This window comes from Sus scrofa, chromosome 9 (assembly GCF_000003025.6).
Source record: "Sus scrofa isolate TJ Tabasco breed Duroc chromosome 9, Sscrofa11.1, whole genome shotgun sequence".
Classification (NCBI taxonomy): Eukaryota; Metazoa; Chordata; class Mammalia; order Artiodactyla; family Suidae; genus Sus; species Sus scrofa.
Window position 1 is genome coordinate 7,671,560 of NC_010451.4, and position 23,727 is coordinate 7,695,286.

Below are 23,727 nucleotides of genomic sequence, written 5' to 3' on the forward strand. Positions count from 1 at the left end.
CATGGATAATGGTCATGTTTGTGACTGCCGCGCCACGAGGACAGCTCCTCTGTGAGCGCGTGTTCATTGCTTACCACTGGCATCTGCCAGTCACTTCCGCTTGCTGTTTAAGGCCCAGCTCAAATGCTGCCTCCTCCAGGCAGGCTCCGTGGATTCAAGACCGAGGCGGGCGGAAGCTCTGGAAGAAGAGTGAATTCGGCGCTGGGGGCCGCGCGGAGGAGTGCTGCCTGGAAGGGGCCTTGGAGCTGCTCAGCGACGGAGAAAGGCTCTCAGCCAGCCGAGGGCAGAGCGCACCGAGGGGCAGGGCAGGACTGCCGGGGACTGCGGACGTCGCACATGACTGGGCTGTGGAGGGCCGACGGGGGTGGGGACAGGAGTGTGGAACCATCCAGAGGGCTGGTCACAAAGGGCCTTGAAGGATGCCCGGGGGGGGCTTACGCTCCCCTCCTGTGGGCGACACAGAGTGGCCAGACGTTTCTGAGCAGGACCGCGAGGTCCTGACGGCCGCGGGCCACCTCCCCACCCCCATCACGACCAGGGAGTGACTCGCATGCAGCTCCTGGCACCTCCCCAGGCACCCGGGGCTTTTCTATCCACGCATGTGGCCCAGCCCCCACAGGGGCCTCCGTGGTCAGTCTTTGTGTCTGCACAGTGGCCCTCTTTGTCCCCAGCAGTACCCGCCCTGCCCTGCTCTCTGCCTGTGTTACAAAAAGCACCAGTTTTGCAGAGACCGCCCAGGGCTCAGATCTTGGCTTCACCCAGGGGCGTCTCTCTGTGACCCTGATTAAGTCTGTTCGCTTCTCTGAGCCTTAGTTTGGGTCCATGAGAAAGAGCTGACTGAGGACTCAAACCCGTGGCGAGAACCAGTCTGCTACCCAGTGCTGAGAGGTCAACAGCCAGTGATGTCCCCACGGACCCTTGCCCACCCTCAGGCTGTTCCCTGAGTCTCCTGCTTACACCCCCTCCTCATCCTCTCCACTGCCTGGCCAGGGGGCCACCATTCGCCCATTTCACAGATGAAGAAACCAAGGCCTGGGGCTAGGGCTGGCTTCACAGGTATGAGACCCACGCTTTGAAGGGCCCTGAGCCTGATTTAACACTCTGCTCTCCTGTCTTGAGATTACTAGGGTTGTTTTTGGTTTTGGTTTGGTTTTGTCTTTTTAGGGCCACACCTTCAGCATACGGAGCTTCCTAGGGGTCAAATCAGAGCTATGGCTGCTGGCCTACGCCACAGCCACGGCAATGCAGGATCCTTAACCCACTGAGCAAGGCCAGGGATAGAACCTGCATCCTCATGCATACTAGTTTCTGCTGAGCCACGACAGAGACTCTGAAATTTCTGGGTTTTGAATGGGGCAGGGGGGTGGGGTGGGGGCTGCATTTCCATTTTGCCCTGGGCTTCCAAATTATGTAGCTGGCCCTGCTGGTAGAGAGGTGGAACAGAGGCTTGCCTAGGCCTAGACCAGGCTTGCTGCGTCCCCTGGGTGCCTGCATCCTGGCATGCCAAGAGCCAGAGCTTCCAGGCTGCATTTGGCATCAGAGGCCTGGCCCCTGCTTGGGAAATTTGAGGAGCACAGTTCCCGGTCAGTGAGGGAGGCAGGGATGGTCCAGGCCGATGCAGCAGTCCAGAGAGCAAGCTGGAGCCAGCCCAGCCCTGTGTAACCAGAGCCACAGGGTGGGTCCAGGAGCCATGGCTCAGCCATCACTCCGGGAACTTGGCAGGGCCTTCCTTCGCAGCCTGTTGTCGTTCCAGGGCCAGGGGACCTACCGCAGACTCACTGTGTGAATTGGCCATTCACTCCCTTTTTGGAACCTCAGTTTCCCTGTATGTAAAATGATAATGACAACACCCAGCTCATAGGGTTCTGGTAAAGATTAAACGAGATTCTTTAACGCAATGACTAGCACAAAGGCTGTCAGTAAATAGAGTTCTTATCCATTCACTCTCAACAAAGATTCATGGAGGCCCCCGGGTGATGCCGAGTGCTAGGTGTTAACTGATCCCCAGTCCTGCCTGCAAATAGCTCCCCAGCGGAGGGGGACATGGACAGCAACAGTGATAAGAGTGTGCTAAGTGATGAGACAAAGGGAGGCAGCTGTGGGGCAGCTGAGCTGGGCCTTCGAGGAGAGATGGGGAGATGCCAGGAGACAGGGCCGAGGGCGGAGAAGCATCAAGGGCATTGCAGGCAGAGGGGCGCAAGTGCCAGGCAGGAGGCAAGCGGGGGGCCCAGCTGGAGCGAGGCAGGTGCACAGCTCGGGCTGGGGCTTGGGTGGCCTGGGGCTGGGGTAAGGGACCCAGCGCTGAGCCTGCTTCTCCTCCTCGACCCTCTTCCTAACGTCTGTGCGCCACCTCCCCACCCCCATCACGACCCCGGAGGGGCTCGCAGGCAGCTCCCCCAGGCACCCCGGGGCTTTTCTGTCCAGCCATGTGGCCCAGGCCCCGCAGCACGGCCGGACCAGAGGCAGGTGGGGCGGTGGGAGCCAGGCTTTGTCTTGAGGGGAGTGGGGCCATCAGAGGGGGTGAGGCTGCCGATGGCCGGGAGGGGCGATGGAGATGCCACCCCAGCCTGCGAGGGAGGCCTTGGAAGTGCATCATGTCCAGCGGACTGAGGAGGCCGGAGCCAGGCCGGGGCCTCCACCCCCTGCATGGATTCTCAGAACGGCTTTTCTCAGGGGAGATGAGAGCAGCCAGAGAGGGAAGATGAGAAGGTGTGAGAGCGCCAAATGCCTCCTCAGGGCTGGAGAGACAGGAAGCCTCCTCCTATTGCGTGGGGAGAAGCACCCCCAAACTTGCCCTCCCCATCCTGACCTACCGAGGCTACTGGAGCCCTGCTCCCCACCTCCTCACGTGGTGCCCCCTCCTTGGAACCTTGCGTGTCTGGATCTTCACCACCAGCCTGCCTTGGCTGCTTGGTTTCAGGGAGGCTGCTTGCATGCACCCATCCAGCTGGGCCTTGTGTGGGGCTTGCTCCGGGACTCACTGGGTCAGCTCCTGGCCAGAGGGAGGGTTCATCCAACTCTTACAAGGAAGGAGTTCCCGTGGTGGCGCAGCGGAAACAAATCCATTAGGAACCATGAGGTTGCGGGTTTGATCCCTGGCCCCACTTAGTGGGTTAAGGATCAGGCGTTGCCATGAGCTGTGGTGTAGGTCACAGACTTGGCTCAGATCTGATGTGGCTGTGGCTGTGGTGTAGGCCGGTAGCTGCAGCTCCAGTTCAACCCCTAGCCTGGAAACATCCATATGCCACGGGTGGGGCCCTAAAAAGCAACAAACAAAAACAAAAAACAAACTCTTACAAGGAAATGAAAGTTACAAAGATGCAAGCAAAGGAGCTCAGACTGAAGTGGGAGGGGGCTCCTCAGCCCCCTCCCCCAAGCAGAGGCGACTCGGCTGGGGGCTTTGGAGCCTGCTGGACCTGCTGATCTCTGAAGTTCAGCAACGAGAGTGTCAAGGGAAGAGAGATGTCTGGAAACCTGGATTCCCAGCCCTCATCAGAGAGGAATCCTGACCCTTCGACCCTAGGCCACTTGAGATGATGAGCAAAACCGGAAAAAAGAACCTCAGATGGCCCAGGGAGAAACGGATCATTGTGGCCATTTTATAGAAGAGGAAACTGAGGCTCAGAGAAGAGGAAACTGAGGCTCAGAGAAGCATCAAAGGACATGAGGCAAGAATGAAACCTGAACTCCAGGCGAATCCTTTTCCTCTGTGCCCCAGGCCCAAGCCACCCGTTGTGGTAGCTCAGACACTGTCTCAGGGATGCCGTTTCTAAGATGGTGAAGTGAAGGAGCTGGACCAGAGCAGGAACCCTACTCGGCTGGAGATTGGTATAGAGCCCTGGGCCCTCATTTTGGTATCAAAGGAATTTTAACTCTGGGCCTGAACAGCAGTTACAGTAGAGGTCTGATGGGAGAGGTGAGAAGGGGGTCGACTGGGGTCTCCAGTGTCTGGGGGGTTTCCCCACACTGAGGTCCCCAAGGCCCAGACTCCATAAGTAGGGGCCACAGGGATTCATAGCTCCTCAGAAGCTGCATGGACCATTGGACAGTAGGCGGAGGAGGCTGGACAAGGAACCTTTGTTCCTCCCGGGTGAAGGTCTCTGGGGCACTGCTGAGGCGGCTCAGCCTCACAGGCCGTGTTTCTACCCTGCCCCTGGCCCTGGCAAGGCTGCGGCCAGGCCCCAGTCAGCTGATGTGGAGCCCAGCAGGACCCGAGGTCCCAGCGCCCTGGGCAAGCTCCTGGGCCACAGAAACAGACCCCTTGTGCACCTGCCCAGACGCTGACTGTCCAAAGCTCCACATGGAAGGACACTGGTTGGTGGGAGTGGGAGTGTGATTGCCTTGACTCTGCCGCAAGGGAGGCCCAGAGAGGGGCGGCAACCGGGTCAAGGTCTCCCAGAGTCAGTACTGAAGCTCCCAGAAGCCGCACTCCTGATGTCTAGACCAAAGTGGGGGAGGGGGGGCTTCATTCATTCATCAAACATCCAAGTACTGAGCAACTCCTGGGACCTCTGGGACCAGGATGAAGAAGGCAGAGAGGACTGGTCCCTGCCCTCCTGGAGCTCCCAGTCCAAGACGGGGACAGACCTAGGGTCCTCAGCCACAGAAGCCATCGGATCCGTGCTAAGGGCAGAGAAGGGAGTTATGTGTGTCCTGGAAGAGTCTGGGAGGCCGCTCAAAGGGAGAGCTCAAGATGCTGGACCAAGAAGAGCTGGGTGTTCAGGAAATTTCTAGGGATTCTTTCTGGCGGAGATTAAGCAGAGAGAACCTAGATGCGGCTCCCCCACTCTCCTCTTTGGAGCTGCAGCGTCAGGACCGGAACGCCTGCACTGCCCCCCTCCCCAGGGCAATGGGGGGCCAGAGCTCGGAGCCAGGTCCCTGGGAGTAGCGGGCACAGGTTCGCGGGCAGCTCTCGCAGTGGGCAGTGACAGGGGCCACAAAGAGCAGGCCAACTTTGCGTCTCTGAAAACCTCTCACCATCCCGTGTGCGAAGCCCAGGGAGCCCCGGTCCCCGGGGCGGCCCCTCCCCGGCGGCCCCTAACCCGGGGGCTCTCTAGCCGGGCAGCGCCTCCCGCCTCCGGCAGCAGGTGACAAAGTGTGTGCCGGGACCGGAGAGGGCGGCGGCGGGGGCCCGGGTCCGGCCAGAGTCCGCCCCGCCCCGGCCGGAGCGGGAGGGGGGTGGGGACCGGGGCGGGGCGGGCGGGGCTCGCGGGCACGTGGGTCCCGGCGGCGGTGGTGGCGGCGGCGGCGGCGGCGGAGGACGCCGGCTCGGCCCCGGGAGCTGTGGCCCGGGCCCCGCGGGCGGACGAGCCCGGCCCGGCGAGGTGAGGGGGCGCCGCCTGCAGGGGCCGGAGGCGGGGAGAGGGTGGCGGGCGCGACCGGGCCCCGGCGGGGGACGGCTCCGTCGGCGCCGGGCAGGCAGGGCGGCGCGGGGCTGGTCCAGGGGACACGCTGCCCGGCCGGCGCGAGCGCTCTAGAGTGTCGGTCTCCGGGAAAGTGGATGGATACTCGGATGAGTGTGTGTGTGTGTGTGTGTGTCTGAGTGTTTGGCAAAGTCTGGGTGTCACTGCGTGAGGGTGTTTGCCCCCCGAGGGGTTGTGTCGCCGAACCTGTGAAACTCGTTTGTGTGTGCGCTGGGCTGTGGGCGCCCCCGCGGCTGGGCACCGCGACCAGGGACCCGCCAACCCTGGAGGCCGGTCCTGCCCCCCCCCCCGGGGCACTTTGGGTGGCAACCTCGCCTGGGCGTGAGCAAGACTAGGGGCGCTGAGTGGCCTGGAAGGACAGCTAAGCCTCTGTCAGGGGACTTTTGATCTGTCTGGCTGCTGGAGGAACGCTCAGCTCAGTCTGGAGGAAGGCAGTAGCCTCCCTCCCCTCCCAACTAGGGCTGCAGGTGTCAGGCTTGGGGTCCCCCAGGAGCCAGGCCCTGCTGTAGACCAGAACTGCCAGTTTGGGGGCTGTGGGGCTGATCCTCTCAGGATGCACCCCCGGCTTCCCTGGGCCCCCAGCCTGAAGTGCCCACTTTGTTTTGGATCTAGGCTGGGAAAATGGGGAGCTTGGCTTTCCAGGTTCAGAGTGGGGCCCAGCCAGTCTCAGCTGCTGGTGGGTAGGGGTAGTTGGGAAGGAGACTCTGAACAGAGAGTGGCCCCCAAAAGCTCCCTGGAGACCCAGAGACCAATAGTCCATCGCCGTGAACACCATGTGATCCTGGGTAAAGCTTGAGCCTCAGCGGCCTCATCGTCAAAGGGGAGTAATAACGGCTTAGAACACGAGGGCTGCTGAGAACTGCTGTGTGGGTTATGCCCAGCGCCAGGGCCCTCCCTGGCAGGTCCTTGTTCCCTGTGGCGGGAACTTCCTGAAACCCCAATCCTAGCCCTTCTCCTCCTTGGGTAAACTTTCAGGACTTGCCCCGGACCAAGCCTGAACCCCTTGGCCTGGGACTCGAGGCTTCTGAGCACTGGTCCTTGCCACCCCTCCAGCCGCCTTTCCTGCGGGACTCTTCCCCGCTAGGAAACACACATAATCGGCTTGCACACACGAGTCCATTTCTTGCCTCTGGACCCCTGCATGTTCTATGCTCACTGCCTGAAATGCCCTCCTATTTCTCATCTTCCTCAGCTGGAGAAGTACCCAGCTTTGGGCCTGCTCAGATGCCCCCTCCTCTGGGAAGCCTTCCTTGGTCCCCCAGCTGGGTTGGAGCCTCTCCTGAGCGCTTGCTGTCCTTGTGCTGACAGCCCTGGCCCCGCTTTGGACTTGTTACGGTCGCTGTCTGTCTCCTCCCTCCCTCTCCCTGGCCTGGGAACCCTTGCAGGGCAGGAATTGGGTCTCAGTCATTTTTGTGTTACCAGGACTCTGTGCAGCACTGAGCTGACCTGGGGGAGCAGTAGCTGCCCCTAACCCCTGCCCCCTGTCCCCAGGCTCCACAGTGAAAGCCTGTCTACAGTGGAGCTTCATGTCATCACAAAGAAGGGGAAACAGAATCAGGCCATCAGAATCAGTGGCGAGGATTATTAGAACAGAGTGACCTGGGGCACGACAGGACTCAGAATGTGCAAGCTGAAAACTTGCGTTTCACCTTGAAGGCAATAGGGAGCCATGGAAGGTGTGTGAGCAAGGCAGATTCATGGTCAGAGCAGCATTTCAGAAGATCTCTCCAGGAGTTCCTGTCGTGGCTCAGTGGTTAACAAACCCGACTAATATCCATGAGGATGCAGATTCCATCCCTGGCCTCACTCAGGGGGTTAAGGATCTGGCATTGCCATGAGCTGTGGTGTAGGTCGCAGATGCAGCTTGGATCCCGCATTGCGGTGGCTGTGGTGTAAGCTGGCAGCTACAGCTCCAGTTCAACCCCTAGCCTGGGAACCTCCATATGCTGTGAGTGCGGCCCAAAAAGACAACACAAAAAACAAAGACAAAAAAGTCTCTGTCTGCAGAGTGGAAGGTGGATTGAGTAGTGTTAAGTACGCGAAGGTCAGGACGTGTCTGATACGGACCCCAGAACCATCCAGGTATCATATAAACTGAGCCACTGCCCCTTTGGCCAGACTCTTCTCAGAGCTCAGATGCTTTTCCGGAGGAATTTGGGCACCGTTAGGACTCTTCCTCTCATAGCGAGCCAGGAGAGTTGAGATGGCTCTCATCTCAGCTCTGTCCCCAACTTGCTGAGTGACCTAGGGTCAGTTCCTGCCCTGCCAGCCTCTAAAAGGAGGCCAGGCCTTTCAAGTCTTGAACTGAGAGCATGCGTGTGGGAGGCGCTGGCGCAAGAGTCTTGTCTCTCTGTACATCTCGCCTCGGGCTGTCCTGGGCTCTGGCTGGAGGGGCCGGAGGATCGCAGTGGGTGACACTGCCGGTGGCTGCCACGCTTGGGCTTGGGCCGTATGGCCCCTCTGTTCTTGTCTTCCTCCTGCCCAGGGGCACGGGGCTCTGAGGCTTCTGGATCCTCCAGATCCGCTACAAGAGTGTGATCAGGGCTTCATGGGTGGCCCCAGGAATGCGTTGATTTGGCTTCTTTCCCGGCTGTGAGGAGCCACTGTGCCCCTCTAGGTGTCACTTTTGCCGTCTGTAAACTGGTCTTGAAGAGCCTTGCGTCTGCTCTGAGGGCTCCGGGAAAGGGTCTTGCAGGCTCTTAAGTGCAACGTGCAGGCGGGGTGTGTGATATTCAGGGACCTCCGTGCGTTCTGAGGACGACCCTAGAGCACGAGCGAGGGTCGTGCTGGTTACTGGCATTTTAGCTGTTGACTGCCTCCCTTGCCCTGTGCCGCCCCCCCTCCAGCCGGCAGAGGCGGCCTAGTAGGAACATTTTATAAATGTCCCTCATTGTCTCTGCCTCCTTTCTCAGGGAAGATTTTTTTTTTTTTTCCTGCTTTTTAGGGTCACACCCTTGGCATATGGAGGGTCCCAGGCTAGGGGTTGAATCAGAGCTAGAGCCGCCGCCTACACCACAGCCATAGCCACAGGGGGTCCGAGCCACATCTGCCACCTGCACCACAGCTCACGGCAGCGCCAGATCTTTAACCCACTGAGCAAGGCCAGAGATCAAACCCGCATCCTCATGGATACGAGTCAGATTCGTCTCTGCTGGGCCACAGTGGGAACTCGGGGAAGAGTTATTATCTCCACTTTTGCAGATGAGAAAATAGGGGCTCAGAGAGCATCTCGTCCAAGGTCACCAAGCCGAGTTGAAAGCTGGGGTTCCATCACCCCGCCTGGCTTATCCCACTCCATTCAAGGCAGAAGCCCCTACAGCAGAAATTGACAGAACACGGTACAAGTAATAATAAAAAAAATGTAAATACAACTTTATAGAATGAAAAAAGATAAATAAATAAAAGATCTTTTCACAAAAAAGAAGGCCATTGGGTGAGGCCAGGACCTCTGGGTTTCAGGCTGAAGGATGCTGGCGCCCTGTTCTGGAAACACGTGGCCTGATTGCTTAGCTGCTGCTAAGATAACACCTGCTCAGGCAGCCCGAGGGCGGGAGAAGCCCAGGTGAGAGGGCGGACTCGGCCCGGTGAGATCTCCCCAACTTCTTGTGTGGGTCTGTCTGATGCGCTTTCTGGCCCGCCCTCCTCTCAGGCTGCCTTGGTGTCCTCAGGCCCGGCCTCTCGCCACCGTCGGATCCCGATGCAGGGAGGCTGGCAGTGGGCGCCTTCCTTGCCCTCTGTACTCAGCCTGGAAGCCAATGGTAGGACTAGGCCAAGCCAGGCCCGCTTCCTCTCTCTGCCCACATCACCTGACACCAGCTGGGCACAGAGAAGGTGCCCGTGAGTGTTTGGGAAATGAATGACCTGGTAGAAGTGGGCATAGGCTACACGAGGAAGGCCTGCTCCATAGAGAACCACAGCTGGTTCTTTTGTTCTTTTAGGGCCACACCCACAGCATATGCAAGTTCCAAGGCCAGGGGTCGAATTGGAACTGTGGCTGCCGGTCTACACCACAGCCACTGCAATGCGGGATCTGAGCCATGTCTGTGACCTGCGCCAGCTCACGGCCACACTGGATCCTCAACCCCCTGAGTGGGGCCCCAGGGATCGAACCTGTGTCCTCATGGACACTAGTCGGATTCGTTACCACTGAGCCACGACGGGCACTCCTGCAGCTGGTTCTTGAGCAGCAGTGTTCCTCCTCCTCCACAGCCCCTCCCAGGCCTGGTTGGATCTGGTCCAGTGAGTAGCTGGAGTCCCTTCTGGGAAAGGTGGGCAGCCTAGGCCCTTCTGGGCAGCAGCTTCCTCCTTGGCCCTCTACTGCCCAGTGACAATGGCACTGCCTGGGCACTGGAGCAAGGGAGAGGGCCTCCCCCAGACCTCCTGGGCCCTCTCCTCTCCTCCCCTCTGCCTCGGGGAGGATCCCGGCGTTGCTCTGGCTCCCCGATGAATGCCCAGCTTCCCCAGCCCCAGCTTGTGGGAGCAGGAGTCTTGCTACGGCTGGGCTGTGGGCCCATCGGATGCTCCCCATCAGACAGGAGATTCAAGGCCAAGGGACCGGCTCCTCTCACCACCGTGGTAGGGGGAGTCTTCTCCTGGATCTCTCTCCCTTCTGACCCCGCTTTCCAAGCCACCTTCGGTGTGATGCCATCTTTGCAAAGGGCGACTGACCATACCCTACCCGGCTTAAGCCCTGCCATGGCTCTGCACTGTCCTCAAGATTGAGGCCAAGTTCCTTAACTGGCATTCAAGCCTTTCCATGTAAGTCCTGCCGGCCCCACACGTTCTGTGCCACCTAGGCCTCCACTCCAGCTTCATAGGACCCCGGCCTTCCTCCAGCCGCCCACACCGTCACACCGCCGAGTCCCTGCATGTGCTCCTCCTTCTGCCTTCAGGGCTCGCCTCCCTTTGTGGCCACCTGACAAACTCCTAGGCATCCCTCAAGTCCCAACTCAAATGATCCTCCCTGGGGGAAGCTCTCCCTGATCACCTCCCCAGGCCAGTTAGAGGTTACTCTGGGCTCCGTACCCCTGGCGGTTCCCTTGGGCATGGCTTACTCACTCAGATGGACTTGGCCCATGCCCGTGGCTTTCTCCCCATCCAGATGGAGCTCCTGAAGGGCCTGCCTGAGGCTGATCTGAGTCTGGGTTTGCAGGGTCTCTCTGAGGTTGGGCACATGGGGGCATGGCAGGTGTTTGCTGAGACGTTGTGGCTCCTGGGAAAGTGATTTAAGATGGTGTTACTCTGAGACTCTCTCCTCCTGTGGTTCTAGAACTCTCAAAACCAAAGGCTGTCAGAAGCAACAAGTAACAGAATTAAAGGAACCTTTGGCATTCACTCGGGTACCAGAGACTCGTGGAATTGGACTCTAAGAACCAATGACCTCAAACTCTGGAAACCCTCTGAGTGAGACAGTCAGAATCACAGGCCCACGTGTATCCTGGTGGATGCTTTTGTCCCCTGTTCTACCTTGGGGTCTCCATTCTCCCTCTTTCCTCCCAAACTGGACCCTTCCTGCTTCTCAGCAGACCTGATCACAGCCCCTTCCAGGAGCCTTCCCTAACAGCTCTAACCACGACCCCTGCTGCTCCACGAGGTCACCGGGGAAGGCCTCCTGCTAGAAGCGCTCTTTGCCAGAATGGACGGTGCAGGATTTCTGCTGACCCCGGGAGCCCCCACCTGCCCTCTCGTCTTACTCGTTGCTCACGGGCTGTCTGATGTCGCAGTGGTTCTCCCTGTTGACAGGGAAGAACCCACGGCTCAGAGAAGGGAACAGACTTGATCAAGACGGCACGGCATGGACGGCTCCAAGTGAGAGCCTGAACCCAGGGCTCTTGCCTCTTGAGTCTGGCTGGAGGCACTTGGGTGTGATGGGTCAGGGTGGCGTCCAGGGCATCGTGGTTCGTAACTGGTTCTGTTGAGCACTGCCTCTCTGTAGCTCTGTGCTGGGCTAGGCTGGGCTGGTCTGTGTCGGAGGTGGCTCATGTGGTTTGGAGTCCTGCCCCGGAGCGGGTTTGGGGAAGCTCAACCCCACGCTGAAAATACTTGGAACATCAGACGCTGATGGAGTCTCAGCTTCTGATCTGAAAGGTGGGAGGACTGGCTGACCTGAGACCCACACGCTCAGGGGCTTCCAGCTCAGCCCAGTGGGTGGCTCCAAGGTCAGGAGCCCGAGGGCTTCCAAGAAGGAGACAGACCCCTGAAGGGGCTACAGAGACCCAGGGCCTCCAGAGGAGGCTGCAGAGGCGTCTCACTGCAACAACACCTGCTGATAACATCTGAGGTCACCCCTCAGCTGTTTCCCCAGGTCAGTCCCAGTGTTTGTGGTGCAGAAAGCAGGCCAGGCAAGTCTGAGGGCCTCTTGGCCTTCAGCCCCAAGGAGGGCATTTGGGAGGGGGCAGGAAGATGGCTCCCAAGTTTCCTCCTGACCGCCACCCAGCCTTGCCCGGTCTACGCCCCTCCAGCCACAGGGGCATGGACATTGCCCAAACATACCGTGTGATTTCCTGCCCTGGTTTTGGCTCCCTCTGCTCCTCTTCTCCCTCCACCTGCCTGACTCCGACCCATCTTCCAAAAGGCAGATGTGCTCTCCTCCAGGAAGCCTCCCTGACCACTGCCCCCCATGCCCCTTGGGGCCCTCTTGGCTCCCTCAGCCCTGGTGTCTCTGCGTCCTTCAGCCCTGATTGCCCTGAGTTGTCACGGACTCTTTCTGGATCTTCCCCCCTCCTCCTCCCTCTTCCCCCAACGCAGCAGTGAGCTCCTTCAGCCACAGAAGAGTCTGGCGCACCTCAGAGTCCCCGGGTGTAGACATGGCAGCCTCTGCAAAGAGTGAGTGGACGGGTGTAAGTCCTGCTGGGGTCCCTCGGCTGCCCTCCTTCTGAGGATGCCTTCAGTGTGGGAACCCCGATCAGTGACCTCGCCACTCTGCCCCGAGTACCTGTGGGTTTTCTGCCCCTCTTAACTCCCTGGGACACCCCATGCTCCCGGCCTTCTCTACCTGCTGAGATCTTACCTCTTTCAATTATTGCATGAAATGCGTCTAAATCATCTCCTTTCGCGCGCTCAGCAGACTTGTGAGGCAGGTACTGTTCTTAGACCGTGAGGACGTTGAAGGTCAAGTTGTGAGGCTGCGGCTTGTGCGGTTCCACAGCTGGGAATGGCAGAAGTGGCATCTCCCACCTGCCCAGGGCCCTCCCCTGCCCCTCACTGGAGTTCTGGCTCCAGGGCCTCTGCTTCCCCTCGCAGCACCCACCCTCAGCACAGGCAGGCAGCAGGAGTTTCCAGAATTGTGACAGGTCACTTTCCCTGGCCACAATGGACAGGACTAGCCAGGTAGGTGACAAGCAGGCAGTGCATTCCAGAGCCAGGGGAGAAGCTGGAATGTCGTCCAGCCACCCTGGAAATTCTACAGTCAGCCTGGGAACTGCCCGGGGCCACGCCTCCTGGTTTTGGGCTCACTTGCCTGGGGCTGCAGGACAAAGACCCAGTGTGGGTAGAAGCAGAGCCAGGCTAAAGGGACAGGGAGTCCGTCTACATGCTTGGCTTACCTCTGCCCTCAGTTCACTGGTGACCTGGGGTGAGATCTTAGGCTACCCTTTCTGGCTCTTTTTTTTTTTTTTTCCTGTCTTTTTATGCACCTGTGGCGCCTGTGGCATATGGAGGTTCCCAGGCTAGAGGTCGAATCAGAGCTACAGCCGCCAGCCTACACCACAGCCACAGCAATGCGGGATCCAAGCCACATCTGCCACCTCCCCCACAGCTCATGGCAACCCCGGATCCCCAACCCACGGAGCAAGGCCAGGGATCGCACCTGCATCCTCATGGATCCCAGTCAGGTTCATTAACTGCTGAGCCACAAGGGAACTCCCCCCCTTTTTTTTTTCTTTTTTTTCTTTTTGAAACTGGGAGATGAGTCGCAATAACCATCATGGCTGCTTCTCAGCGGGAACGTACTAGGAAGAGTAGATTTGGTCCCACCGGTGGGGCATCTCCTCTGGCAGAGAACTCACCGGACAGGCAGAGCTGGGGGCTCAAAGAGGGCTGGTTAGGGAGCTTCCTGAAAGAGAGGAGGGTAGGAGGGGGTGGTCATGTTACCCAAAAACTGTGTCTGCCTCTTGGTGGGTGTCAAGCCAAAGCCTCAGCCAAGCCAGAGAGCGGGAGATGGAAGGACTTTGTACTTGCAGCAAGGAAGGCGGAGCCCGAGGATGGTTCTCAGAGCGGTGTCCCCCTGAACGGCAAAACGGGGCAAGAGTTAAGCGACATTACAGGCCTGTTGAGGATGGGGTTTGAGCAGAGAATTCCCCATAGAACTGGGGCAAAGGCGGACAGGATCCAAGCTTCAGTCGATTGAAGAAGACTCGAGGCTCAGAAAAGGTCAGCATCAAGTTCCGTCGTGCGAGTGGTTACGAATCGATAGCATGAGTTGGGTTGTTGTTGCTCAGTGGGTCGATCGCATGGTGAGCTGTGGTGGGCAGAGGTCGGATTGCGTGTGGTCGGGAGGGGGCACAGTCGATTCAACTAGTGGAATCATATGCCAGGCAAAATAGCAACAAAAAAAAAAAAAAAAAAAAAAAAAAAAAAAAAAAAGTAGATATCTTAGTCAGTGATCTGGGGTGTGAGCAAGATTTGAATTTGGCAAAACTTCTTAAGACAGTGCTTTGGGCTAATCTTTACCATCGAAACAGAGCCGGAGTCTTTACAGCTATTTACTATACTTGCTCTTGCTGCTGCTCTTGCCCTTGAGATCATTCACGACCGAGAGCTGTTCAAGGGCAAAGCACTGTGGCCAGGCTTAGACTCTAGGCCTGAAACAGCTTCTCTTGCGCCACGAAAGCCATGCGTGGGTCTGCCTCTCTGGGAAAGAGAAAGAGAACCTCTCCTATGTGCTTCAAGTGGGGGGCACAGCTCCTCAAGCCAGAGAGACCAGGGCTACTCTGCCTGTTGGTAGCTTTGTGACCCTGGAGAAGTCCCTCGGCCTCTCTCAGCATCTCAGGATTAAATGAGAAGAGGTCAGTGGGGCCCCCGAACATGGACCTTGGCACAGAGAGAGCCCTCGACTCTTGTTATGACGCAGCTGCTAGACGATAAGGGAGGATGTCCCTGAGCGAAGACAGGACCACGGGACTCCTTTGGCTGCGCTGGAGGCGGAACGTGGAGGGCGGAGGCAGAAGTTGGGGGGGCAGCAGCTCAGAAGCGGGATGTTAGCCCGAGGGTGATGGGGAGCCATGGAAGTGTCTTGCGCTCCATAGTCTGTGGTCAGATTTGTGGTTTAGGAAAACCTGGAACCACAGGGAGAAAGACGGGCTGGAGGAGCAGGGGAGGAAGCAGGGAGACCAGAGCATAGGCCAGGACCGTGACTGGAGGGGAAGCACAGGCCCAGGGCCCTGGGGGGGAGGAGTGGCCGAGCTGCCGGGCCTTGGGGAGTGATGGTTTCCGACGAGGGGGAAAGAGGGGCTGTCCGGCGTATGTTGGAGCCGTGGGGCCCGGAGGATGGGTGGCGGAGGCCCTTCTCAGGAATGGGAGAGTGGCTTTGGGAAAGTGCTTGCTCTGCCTTCGTCTTTTGAGCACAGGTGTCTCCTTAGAAGGAGCAGACGGGGTGTGACCCCGGGTAGAGCAGGTGAAAAGGTGAAGCTCTTCCACTTTGTCACTAAACCCTGGGACAGACTGGCCAGTAGCTACTGGCCCACTGAGCCACGTCAGCCCGAGATGCCTGGGGCAAGGTACACTGGGACCGGGTGGTCCAGGGCCCACCCCCTGCCCTCTTCCTGCAGCCACACTTCCCCTCATGCTCGCGCTGTGTTTCCACCTTGGGGACCCGGCCTCAGCTGTCTCAGACCCCGCTTCCCCCTCGTAGGGAAATGAACCCGAAAGAAAAGGAAAGAGAGGTGCTTTTGCTCTGAGATGGGTCTGCGGTTCCGGTGATGCGGGGACCTGCCCACACAGAGGCCTTCCTCGCTGAGGCCCTGCGTGTGCTCTGTGGGCGGGGCTCCCAGGCAAGATAGAAACCAGGCCCAGAATCCAGAAGACCTGAGTTCTGGTCTTGGCTCCGTCCCTGGCTTGCTGTGAAGGCTTGGACCTTAGTTTCCTCCTCTGTCAAGTGGGATTTGGCATTGGTGATTCTTTCTCTCTCTCTCTCTCTCTTTTTTTTTTTTGTCTTTCTGGGGCTGCACTCGCAACAAACATATGGAGGTTCCCAGGCAAGGGGTCTAATCGGAGCTGTAGCCGCCAGCCTACACCACAGCCACAGCAATGCCAGATCCGAGCCGCGACTGAGACCTACACCACAGCTCACGGCAACCCTGGATCCTTAACCCACTGAGCAAGGCCAGGGATCGAACCCGCAACCTCATGGTTTCTAGTCGGATTCGCTAACCACTGAGCCACGATGGGAACTCCGGCACTGGTGATTTCTAAAGGCTGTTCCAGGCCCTGACTGTCTAAGACTCTCCATGTGTGAAGTTGTGTGTGTGTGTGTACTGTGTGTCCATCTGGGTGTGACTGTGTACATCTCTGTGTGTCTGTGTATCTGGGCGTGTCCAAGCCTGTGTGTGTCCGTGTGTGTTAACAGCACCTGCGGCGGAGTGATTAGAGGAGGGAGGCGGGAGCAAGGGTATTCCAGATAGGGACCCAGCTTAAGCAAAACCGTGTTGGCCAAAGCACTGTCAGGTGTAGACCAGGCAAGGAGGGTATGGACTGTTTCCTGCTGTGGGGCTGACCAGGACCGGGGCAGGGGTTGGGGGGGCACTGGAGGCTCAGCTCAGCTCTGCAGGGTATGGGGGACCTCCCTAGCAGAGCCTTCCCCCGGTGACAGAGGGTGCCTGGGGATGGACATGTGAGCGCAGAACTGTCCGCTAGGGGGAGTCGGTGAGCAGAGGGCACGGGTGCCTACTGGACAAGCGCCCCAGGTCACCTCTCTGCCTCTTTCAGGCCCAGCTTGGAGCAGAGGAGGCAGCCCGGGGAGGGCTCGGCCTGGCTGACTTCCCGTGACCCAGAGCCTAAGCCGTCCCCACCACCCTGTTTCAGGAGCCCACGGCACAGCCTGCCCTGAGAAACACTGGAAACTGGGCGAGGCCCCAGGCGGGGGGACCTGTTTTTCCTGTTTCCCACAGAGTTCCCTGCAGCCCGGTCCAGGCGTGTGCATTCATGAGTGAGGAACCTGAGCCGCACCGAGCATCCTGACAGCGAGAGCAGGGCCTGGTCAGGTATGGACGCGTGAGGGCGGGGTCCACTGTCTGGGAGGCTGGGGCAGGTGCACTAGTGCATGTGTGTCCACTGAACTGGGGCAGATTTAGGGGATCCACGCCCTGTTCCCTCCTCCAGGCTGCGATGAATTCAGACCTCACAGCCACACAGCCCTGGGTGTCAAACCCAATTTTTCCACTTCGTGGCAGCGTGACCTTGAACAAGTAGCTTAACCTTTGTGGGGTATCTGCCTAGGGGTGACGTGAGGGATGAAATAGGGGTGCTGCAGGGAAGCTGCGCAGCCCAGGCTCTGCCCCCACAGGGTGAAGGCTGGGGGTCCAGGATCGGGAGCTCCTGATCCAGACTGACCCGTGACCCGGGCAAAGAGCTGGGTGAGCTAAAAGAATGTGGCTCAGACAGCTGACTCTCCAGAATGCCTGGGTACAGTCCCCTCCCTGTGGCATTGTCCTGATCTGTCCAGAGGAACGAGAGGCAGCAGGGGCCTCCCTAGGGCAGCAGCAGGCCTCGGGTGGGCTGGACCCCCGAGGGCCAGCGCGACCCCTGGCCACCTCGGGTCAGCAGCTGAGAAACCCTTGAATGCCATTGCCTCTAAAAGGCCCTCAGAGGAACAGGGAAAGGAGAGCCACTAAAGGCTCAGCCTCCTCTGGGCTCCCGTAGCCTCTTGTGCTGGCTTCATTCATTCATTCACTCTGTCATTCCTGCCATACCTGCTTTGGATCAGGCCTCTAGCTGGACGACAGGGACAGAGAAAAGAATCGGATGGCCCCGTCCTCTCGGAGCACCTGGGCTGTGTCAGGGTACAGGGTGGCAGGACAAATGCCCAGCAGAGTGTGAGGAGTGCCCCCCCCCCACCCCGGCGGCACGAGTGAGCTTCAGAGCAGAGGTGACCTTTGAGAAGAGCCTTGAGGGATGGGCGGGACGGAGTGCAGTGCGGGTGGGTCCGGAGGCTTTCCGGACAGAAAGAATGGGAATCCAAGGCGGGGAAGCTTGTCAGGGCGTGGATGCGGCTCGCATCTCCCTCCAGACAAGGAGCGCTTGAGGGCAGGGCCAGCCAGACCTGGGCACAGAGGGGCTGGCGGGTGGTGTGGGGCAATGTCAGGAGCTGGTCTCTGGGGAGCTGGGGGTGAGGCCCCAAGGGCATCGGGGTCAGCAGAGGCAGAGGAGAGGCCACGGGAGAGGGCTGGGGACTCGGCTGTCTCCAGAAGCAGAGGCTGGGGTAGGGGTGGGGGCGCAGGAAAGATGTACCCGCAGGTGGGTGGGCCAGCCTGGGCAGGGAGAGGACAGGTAGGGTCTGTCTGGACGAGGGCCACGGTGATAGAGTCCCCAGCTGGCCCGGGAGGGTGGAGGCGGGATGTCTTAAACAGGTGGAAAGGGCAGCTCCTTGGGTTGAAGAGAGTCCTCGGGAAGTTTCCACCCCTTCGTGAGCGTCACAGATTCCACCGTGAGTAATCGGCAAGAAACCGTGTGTGTGGAGCAGCGAGGTGTTGACGGTGAAGGCAAGACGAGGGCCCTGACCTTGACCTGCCAGGCCTCAGCACCAGGGCGAAGCAGAGCCTCGTGTGTGGGGGTGGGGCTGGGCATCAGTGCCCGGAGCACAGAATATGGAGGGGCCACCCTCCTGGTCCCCACATGGGGGAGCCGTAGGGCCACCATTCTGCGAGGCCGGGGGATTCAGCCCAGCAGAGTCTGGATCTAACGGACAGGAAATACCTGATGCATTTGGGGCAGGAAATAGCGAATGTCATTTGGGCTCTGTGGCAGAGCTGGAGACCGCCAGCCGGTGTCCCAGGTAGAATGTGGCCCCTCCAGAGGTCCTCAGACCCCCGGCCGCCTGTGAGCCAGCAATGACTGTCTGCCTCCCCGTGCGCCCAATCCTGCCGTCCCAGGCTTCACCCCTCCCTACATCCACGGACACCCCTCTGGGGCGCCCCACACTGACCACGTCTGACGCCGAATTCCCCCTCCACCCCACCTGCTCTGCTCCAGTCCCTGAGCTGAGGCCTCCTGGGCCCTCCTTTATCCAGACTCACCCTGCAAACAGCTCAAAGATCTCTCCCCTCCCGAGGTCCCCAGGCCTGGCCCCAGCTTGGACCTCGGTGCCCCTCTTTGGCGCACCCCGCTCACCTGCTCCACAGCTTCCAGACCTTCTGTTCCTCCTCCTCCTGTGGCCCAAAGATTTCAGGGAAAGGGTGATGCTGAGCTGAGCCTTGAGCCACAGCTCCTCCTGTGGGCCTGGCACGGCTGCAAACATCTCGTACAAATTACTCCCCGAATCCATACAGCAGGCCTGTGACGTCGGTTCTGTAAATCACTTCGCTTTGCAGGCGGGGGCACAGAGCCTCTCTGGTTCTGCACAGTCGCTAGAGTTGTCTGTGCTGAGAAATAAGAAGTCGTCGTTTCAGTAGGTGGAGGCGAGGGCGGCGAGTGGGCTCCAGGTTAAAGGAGCAGCATGAGCGGAGGCTGGGAGGGGAAGGCGTTGGGTGCGTGCAGGAAACTGCAGGTCACAGGGGATGGGGCTGGTGACAGAGCCTCGATTATTCAAAGCTCTGGTACCACACTGAGGAGCTGAGTTTTCTCCTGAGAGCAGGCAGGAGCCACAGAGGGTTGCAAGGGGGGAATGATTCTTGTCCAGAGACCTTCCCTGGAGCAGGGGAGGCTGATGCCACAGCTCCAGCAGCAAGGGTGGAGGTGACACTGGGTGGCGAGGAGCCAGGGGTGGGATGTAGGAAATGCCTTAATGCTGAGTCCTGGCCCCAGGGAAGAGGGGTCCCAGTGGCTTGGCCCTGCCAGCGCCCCCCACCCCCATACCCGCTTCTTCACGCTGGAATCTGCCCTGGCTCCTTGGGGAGGAACCTGTGTCCAGGGAGGGAGGTCACAAGTGCGGGCTGTGCCCTTGCTGACAGTAAGGACAGGGAAGATCGGGGGGGGTTATGGGGAAAGAAATGACCTGAGGGACCCATGTGTCCTCCCCCCCACCCCCGATCTTGACTTCCTGGGCCCTGAGCTGCTTCCCAGGCTGGACAGGAGGCTCGCTGTCTAAGGGAGTGGATGTCGCTGGCTCCACAGGATCCCAGGTTCCAGAATGAAAGGAATGATACAGCCCCAGATTCTCACGGGGTGGGGGGACTCCCACGTCATCTGCCCTCTCCCCTCCCAGACACAGCGACGGAAGGCACAGTGCCATCTGCAGGCTGTGCTAGAAAGCCGCTTGCCCACTCCCGTAAGCAGGGGTCTCTGCCTCCTCTTCCAGCCCCTTCCACCGTGGCATGGACCCAGATGGGAATGGCTGCCCACCCCAGGCCCGTGACCTGGGCCAAATTGCCTGAATGATCCATCTGGCCTTGCCATCCGAAAAGTGGGCACAAGGACCTGGCTCCCGGAAGCGAGTTACAGGGATCGAGTGAAGGGACCTTCATCAGGCACTCGGTGTGGGGGGGGGTTGAAAAATGTCAGCTCCCTCTGCTCTTCACACTGTTAGGAAGTATTTCTTTGTGTTTGTCCCAATCTTGCCCCCCTAAGCCCCCCAGGACCGTCTCTGCCTCCAGGCTGGGATATCTGTCCCCAGCCTCCCGGCGGAGAGAGCTCTTATTGGTCCCCTTGGCAGAGAGGGCAGGTGGCATCCTGATCCCTAGGTGCTCACTGATGGGCCGGTCAGGCCCCATGGGTGTGTTACACGCCCACGAGGGACGAGGAAGGAGAAGATCAAGGTGGTGACAGTGTGAAGAGAAGCTGGATTTGCCCCACAGCAGGCGTCCCCCGCTGTCCCCACTCCCGCCTCCACCCAGACTTGCCTGGAATCTCCAGGAGGGTCACTAGCCCATCTCGTAGCCTTACAGGCCAGGGAGCAGGGCCGCTGTTTACAGATGCAGAAAGTACCAGAATACAAGAGTGCCTAAAAAATATTTGCTGAGAGGTGAATGAATGACTAAAGTGGGAGACCCTTGGAAATACTCCTCAAATACCCAAATTCCAGGCACAGGGCCAGGCCCTCCCCAGAGAGTGGAAAGATGAGCCAAAGGAAAGAACTTTCTCATGCCTCTGGGAACGAATGGGCTGCCCACTGGCCAGAAACAGGCCGTGGGCCCTGGCTGTGGGGTGGACCCAGTCTCAGCCTCAAAGGCCCCTTTCCATGAATCGGAGTCCTCTAACCCTAGATCTAGAACTCTGCGTTCCTGAGCTGCTCAAATAGGGACCCCAAACTCTTTTTTTTTTTTCCAAGGCCAGATGGTTAAGTATTTTAGTCTTTGAGGAGCATATGGTCTTTGCCACAACTTTTCAGCTCTGTAAAAAGATGGGCATGGCTGTGCGCCAATAAAGCTTTATTTACAAAAACAGCCTGCTGGGCTGCATCTGGCCCTTGAGAGGTAGTTGGCCTACCCCCCTGTTCTAAAGTGTTGGAATCCCACCATCCTGACATTCACGGATCTCATGCATCCTTAAGGTTCCGAGGGTCGGGCCCTCGGGCTCCAGGGAAGGAGGCAGATCAGATGCAACAAAGGCCTTGCGTACAGTTGGGCAGATTTTTTTTTTTTCTTTTTTAGCCACACCTGCAGCGTATGGAAGTTCCCTGGTCAGGGATGGAATCCAAGCTGCAGCTGCAGCCTACGCCACAGCTGCAGCAATGCCATATCCTCCACCCACTGCACGAGGCTGAGGGTCGAATCCATGCTGCCACAGAGACCACGCCGGGTCCTTAACCGGCTGTGCCACCATGGGAACGCCTGGTCGGGCGTATCTTAACCCAGGGAGGGTCTGGGCGCTTGGGACCCGGTCGGGCGGCTGTGGCAGGCCACGACTCTGACTCCTCTTCTCCCCACGGCCCCTTCCCTTCAGGGTGATGGCTACAGGCCCCGACCTCTGGAATGGCACCGTCAACGGCACCTCGGATGGGGATGACTGGGGCTACAGGTGCCGCTTCCACGAGGACTTCAAGTACGTGCTGCTGCCCCTGAGCTACGGCGTGGTGTGCGTGCTGGGGCTGAGTCTGAACGCCGGGGCGCTCTACATCTTCCTGTGCCGCCTCAAGACCTGGAACGCCTCCACCACGTACATGTTCCACCTGGCCGTGTCCGACGCGCTGTACGCCGCCTCCCTGCCCCTGCTGGTCTATTACTACGCGCGCGGCGACCACTGGCCCTTCAGCACGGCGCTCTGCAAGCTGGTGCGCTTCCTCTTCTACACCAACCTGTACTGCAGCATCCTGTTCCTCACGTGCATCAGCGTGCACCGCTGCCTGGGCGTCCTGCGGCCGCTGCGCTCGCTGCGCTGGGGCCACGCCCGCTACGCGCGCCGGGTGGCGGCGGCCGTGTGGGGTCTGGTGCTGGCCTGCCAGGCGCCCGCGCTCTACTTCATCACCACCACTGCCCAGGGCGGCCGCATCACCTGCCACGACACGTCGGCCCCCGAGCTCTTCAGCCACTTCGTGGCCTACAGCTTGGTCATGCTGAGCGTGCTCTTCGCGGCGCCCTTCGCCGTCATCCTGGTCTGCTACGCGCTCATGGCCCGCCGGCTGCTGCGCCCCGCGTACGGCACCGCCGGAGGCCTGCCGCGCGCCAAGCGCAAGTCGGTGCGCACCATCGCCGTGGTGCTGGCCGTCTTCGCGCTGTGCTTCCTGCCTTTCCACGTCACCCGCACCCTCTACTACTCCTTCCGCACGCTGGACCTCAGCTGCCACACCCTCGATGCCATAAACATGGCATACAAGATCACCCGGCCGCTGGCCAGTGCCAACAGTTGCCTGGACCCCGTGCTCTACTTCCTGGCCGGGCAGAGGCTCGTGCGCTTTGCCCGGGACGCCAAGCCACCCACAGACGCCACCCCCACCGCCCAGGCCTGTCGCAGGCTGGGCCTGCGCAGGTCCCACGGAACTGACACGAAGAGGACAGAAGACTCGGCCAGCAGCGAGGACTCCAGGCGGACAGAGATCACACCGGCGCGTGGCGAAGACATCCGGCTGTAGGACCCGGACCCCTGGCGCCTGCGCACGCGTGTGGGGGGCGGGGCTGCAGACGTGTTCAAGCCGGACAGTCTCCCTCGGTTTGGCCCATCAGCGACTCAGGCCAGATGGTCGGGAGAGCCGGGACCCCCATGCTCTGTCCCTTGGCCGGGGCCCCGTCTGTCCTCCGTGGTCCAGGGAGCCCCGCAGTCCCCACACCCCTCACCGTTGGTATGTGTGAGTTGGGGGATGAGGTTTTAAGAAAGGCAGGCAGATGCGTGGCTGGGCCTGCCACGGTACCCAGGCTGGAGGCCGGACAGATTGAGTCCAGTGGAAAGATGGGTCCAGAGAGGCCAGTGACTTACGGAGATCACACAGCTGAGCCTGGCCCTGTGCTACGGGGGAGGGGCGGGTGCAGGTTGAGCCAAGGACCCCTGTAAGGAGTCAGGGCTGAGCCAGAGGTTCCACGGTGGGTCAGGGTGGTCTCTGGGTGCCACCGTGGGCTCAGCTCTGAGGATGTTCCCCGGCCCAGGGGAAGAGCATCTGAGAACAGGTGCCATAGACCCATCTGGAGGCTGGAGCGGTTTGGGGCTGGGACTCCTACCAGAGGCGTTATTATCTGCCGAGCTGGGCGCTGCTGTGTGGTTGGAGGGTGGGGGTACAGCCTGCGAAGCTCTGCCATCCACACTGGGTCCTTCCTCCAACCTCTTCTCCTCTGCCATTTGCCTTCCCATGAGCCACCTCAGTGGTGGTCTCACGTGAGGATTAGCCTCTCCAGACCCCAGGTCATCCTCTACTTTAAAGTTAGCTGGCTGGAAACAAAGCCGACTAGGATCCATGAGGATGCGGGTTCGATCCCTGGCCCCTCTCAGTGGGTTAAGGATCTGGCATTGCTGTGAACTGTGGTGTAGGTTGCAGACGTGGCTTGGATCCCGCATTGCTGTGGCTGTGGTGTAGGCCAGTGGCTGCAGCTCTGATTTGACCCCTGGCCTGGGAACCTCCGTATGCCACGGGTGTGGCCCTAAGAAGACAAAAATAAAAATGAAAATAAAGTTGGCTGCCTTTCGTGCCTCACTCTACTCAGTCCAGAAGGAGTCAGGTGGGTCCCAGGCCTCAAGATTCCCAATGACCAGTTACTGGCAATGACCAGTCACATGAAGTAAACGTTAA

At 59.6% G+C, this 23,727-nt stretch overlaps 1 protein-coding gene across 4 annotated transcripts; it reads left to right on the forward strand.

Annotated features, from left to right (window-relative positions):
• Positions 735-23,526, forward strand: P2RY2 (purinergic receptor P2Y2). Of its 4 annotated transcripts, none has more exons than XM_021102251.1 (3): positions 735-1,056; positions 16,347-16,621; positions 21,456-23,526. In XM_021102251.1, the coding sequence occupies exon 3, from the start codon at positions 21,460-21,462 to the stop codon at positions 22,579-22,581; it is 1,122 nt and encodes a 373-aa protein (XP_020957910.1). In that variant the 5' UTR covers positions 735-1,056; positions 16,347-16,621; positions 21,456-21,459; the 3' UTR covers positions 22,582-23,526.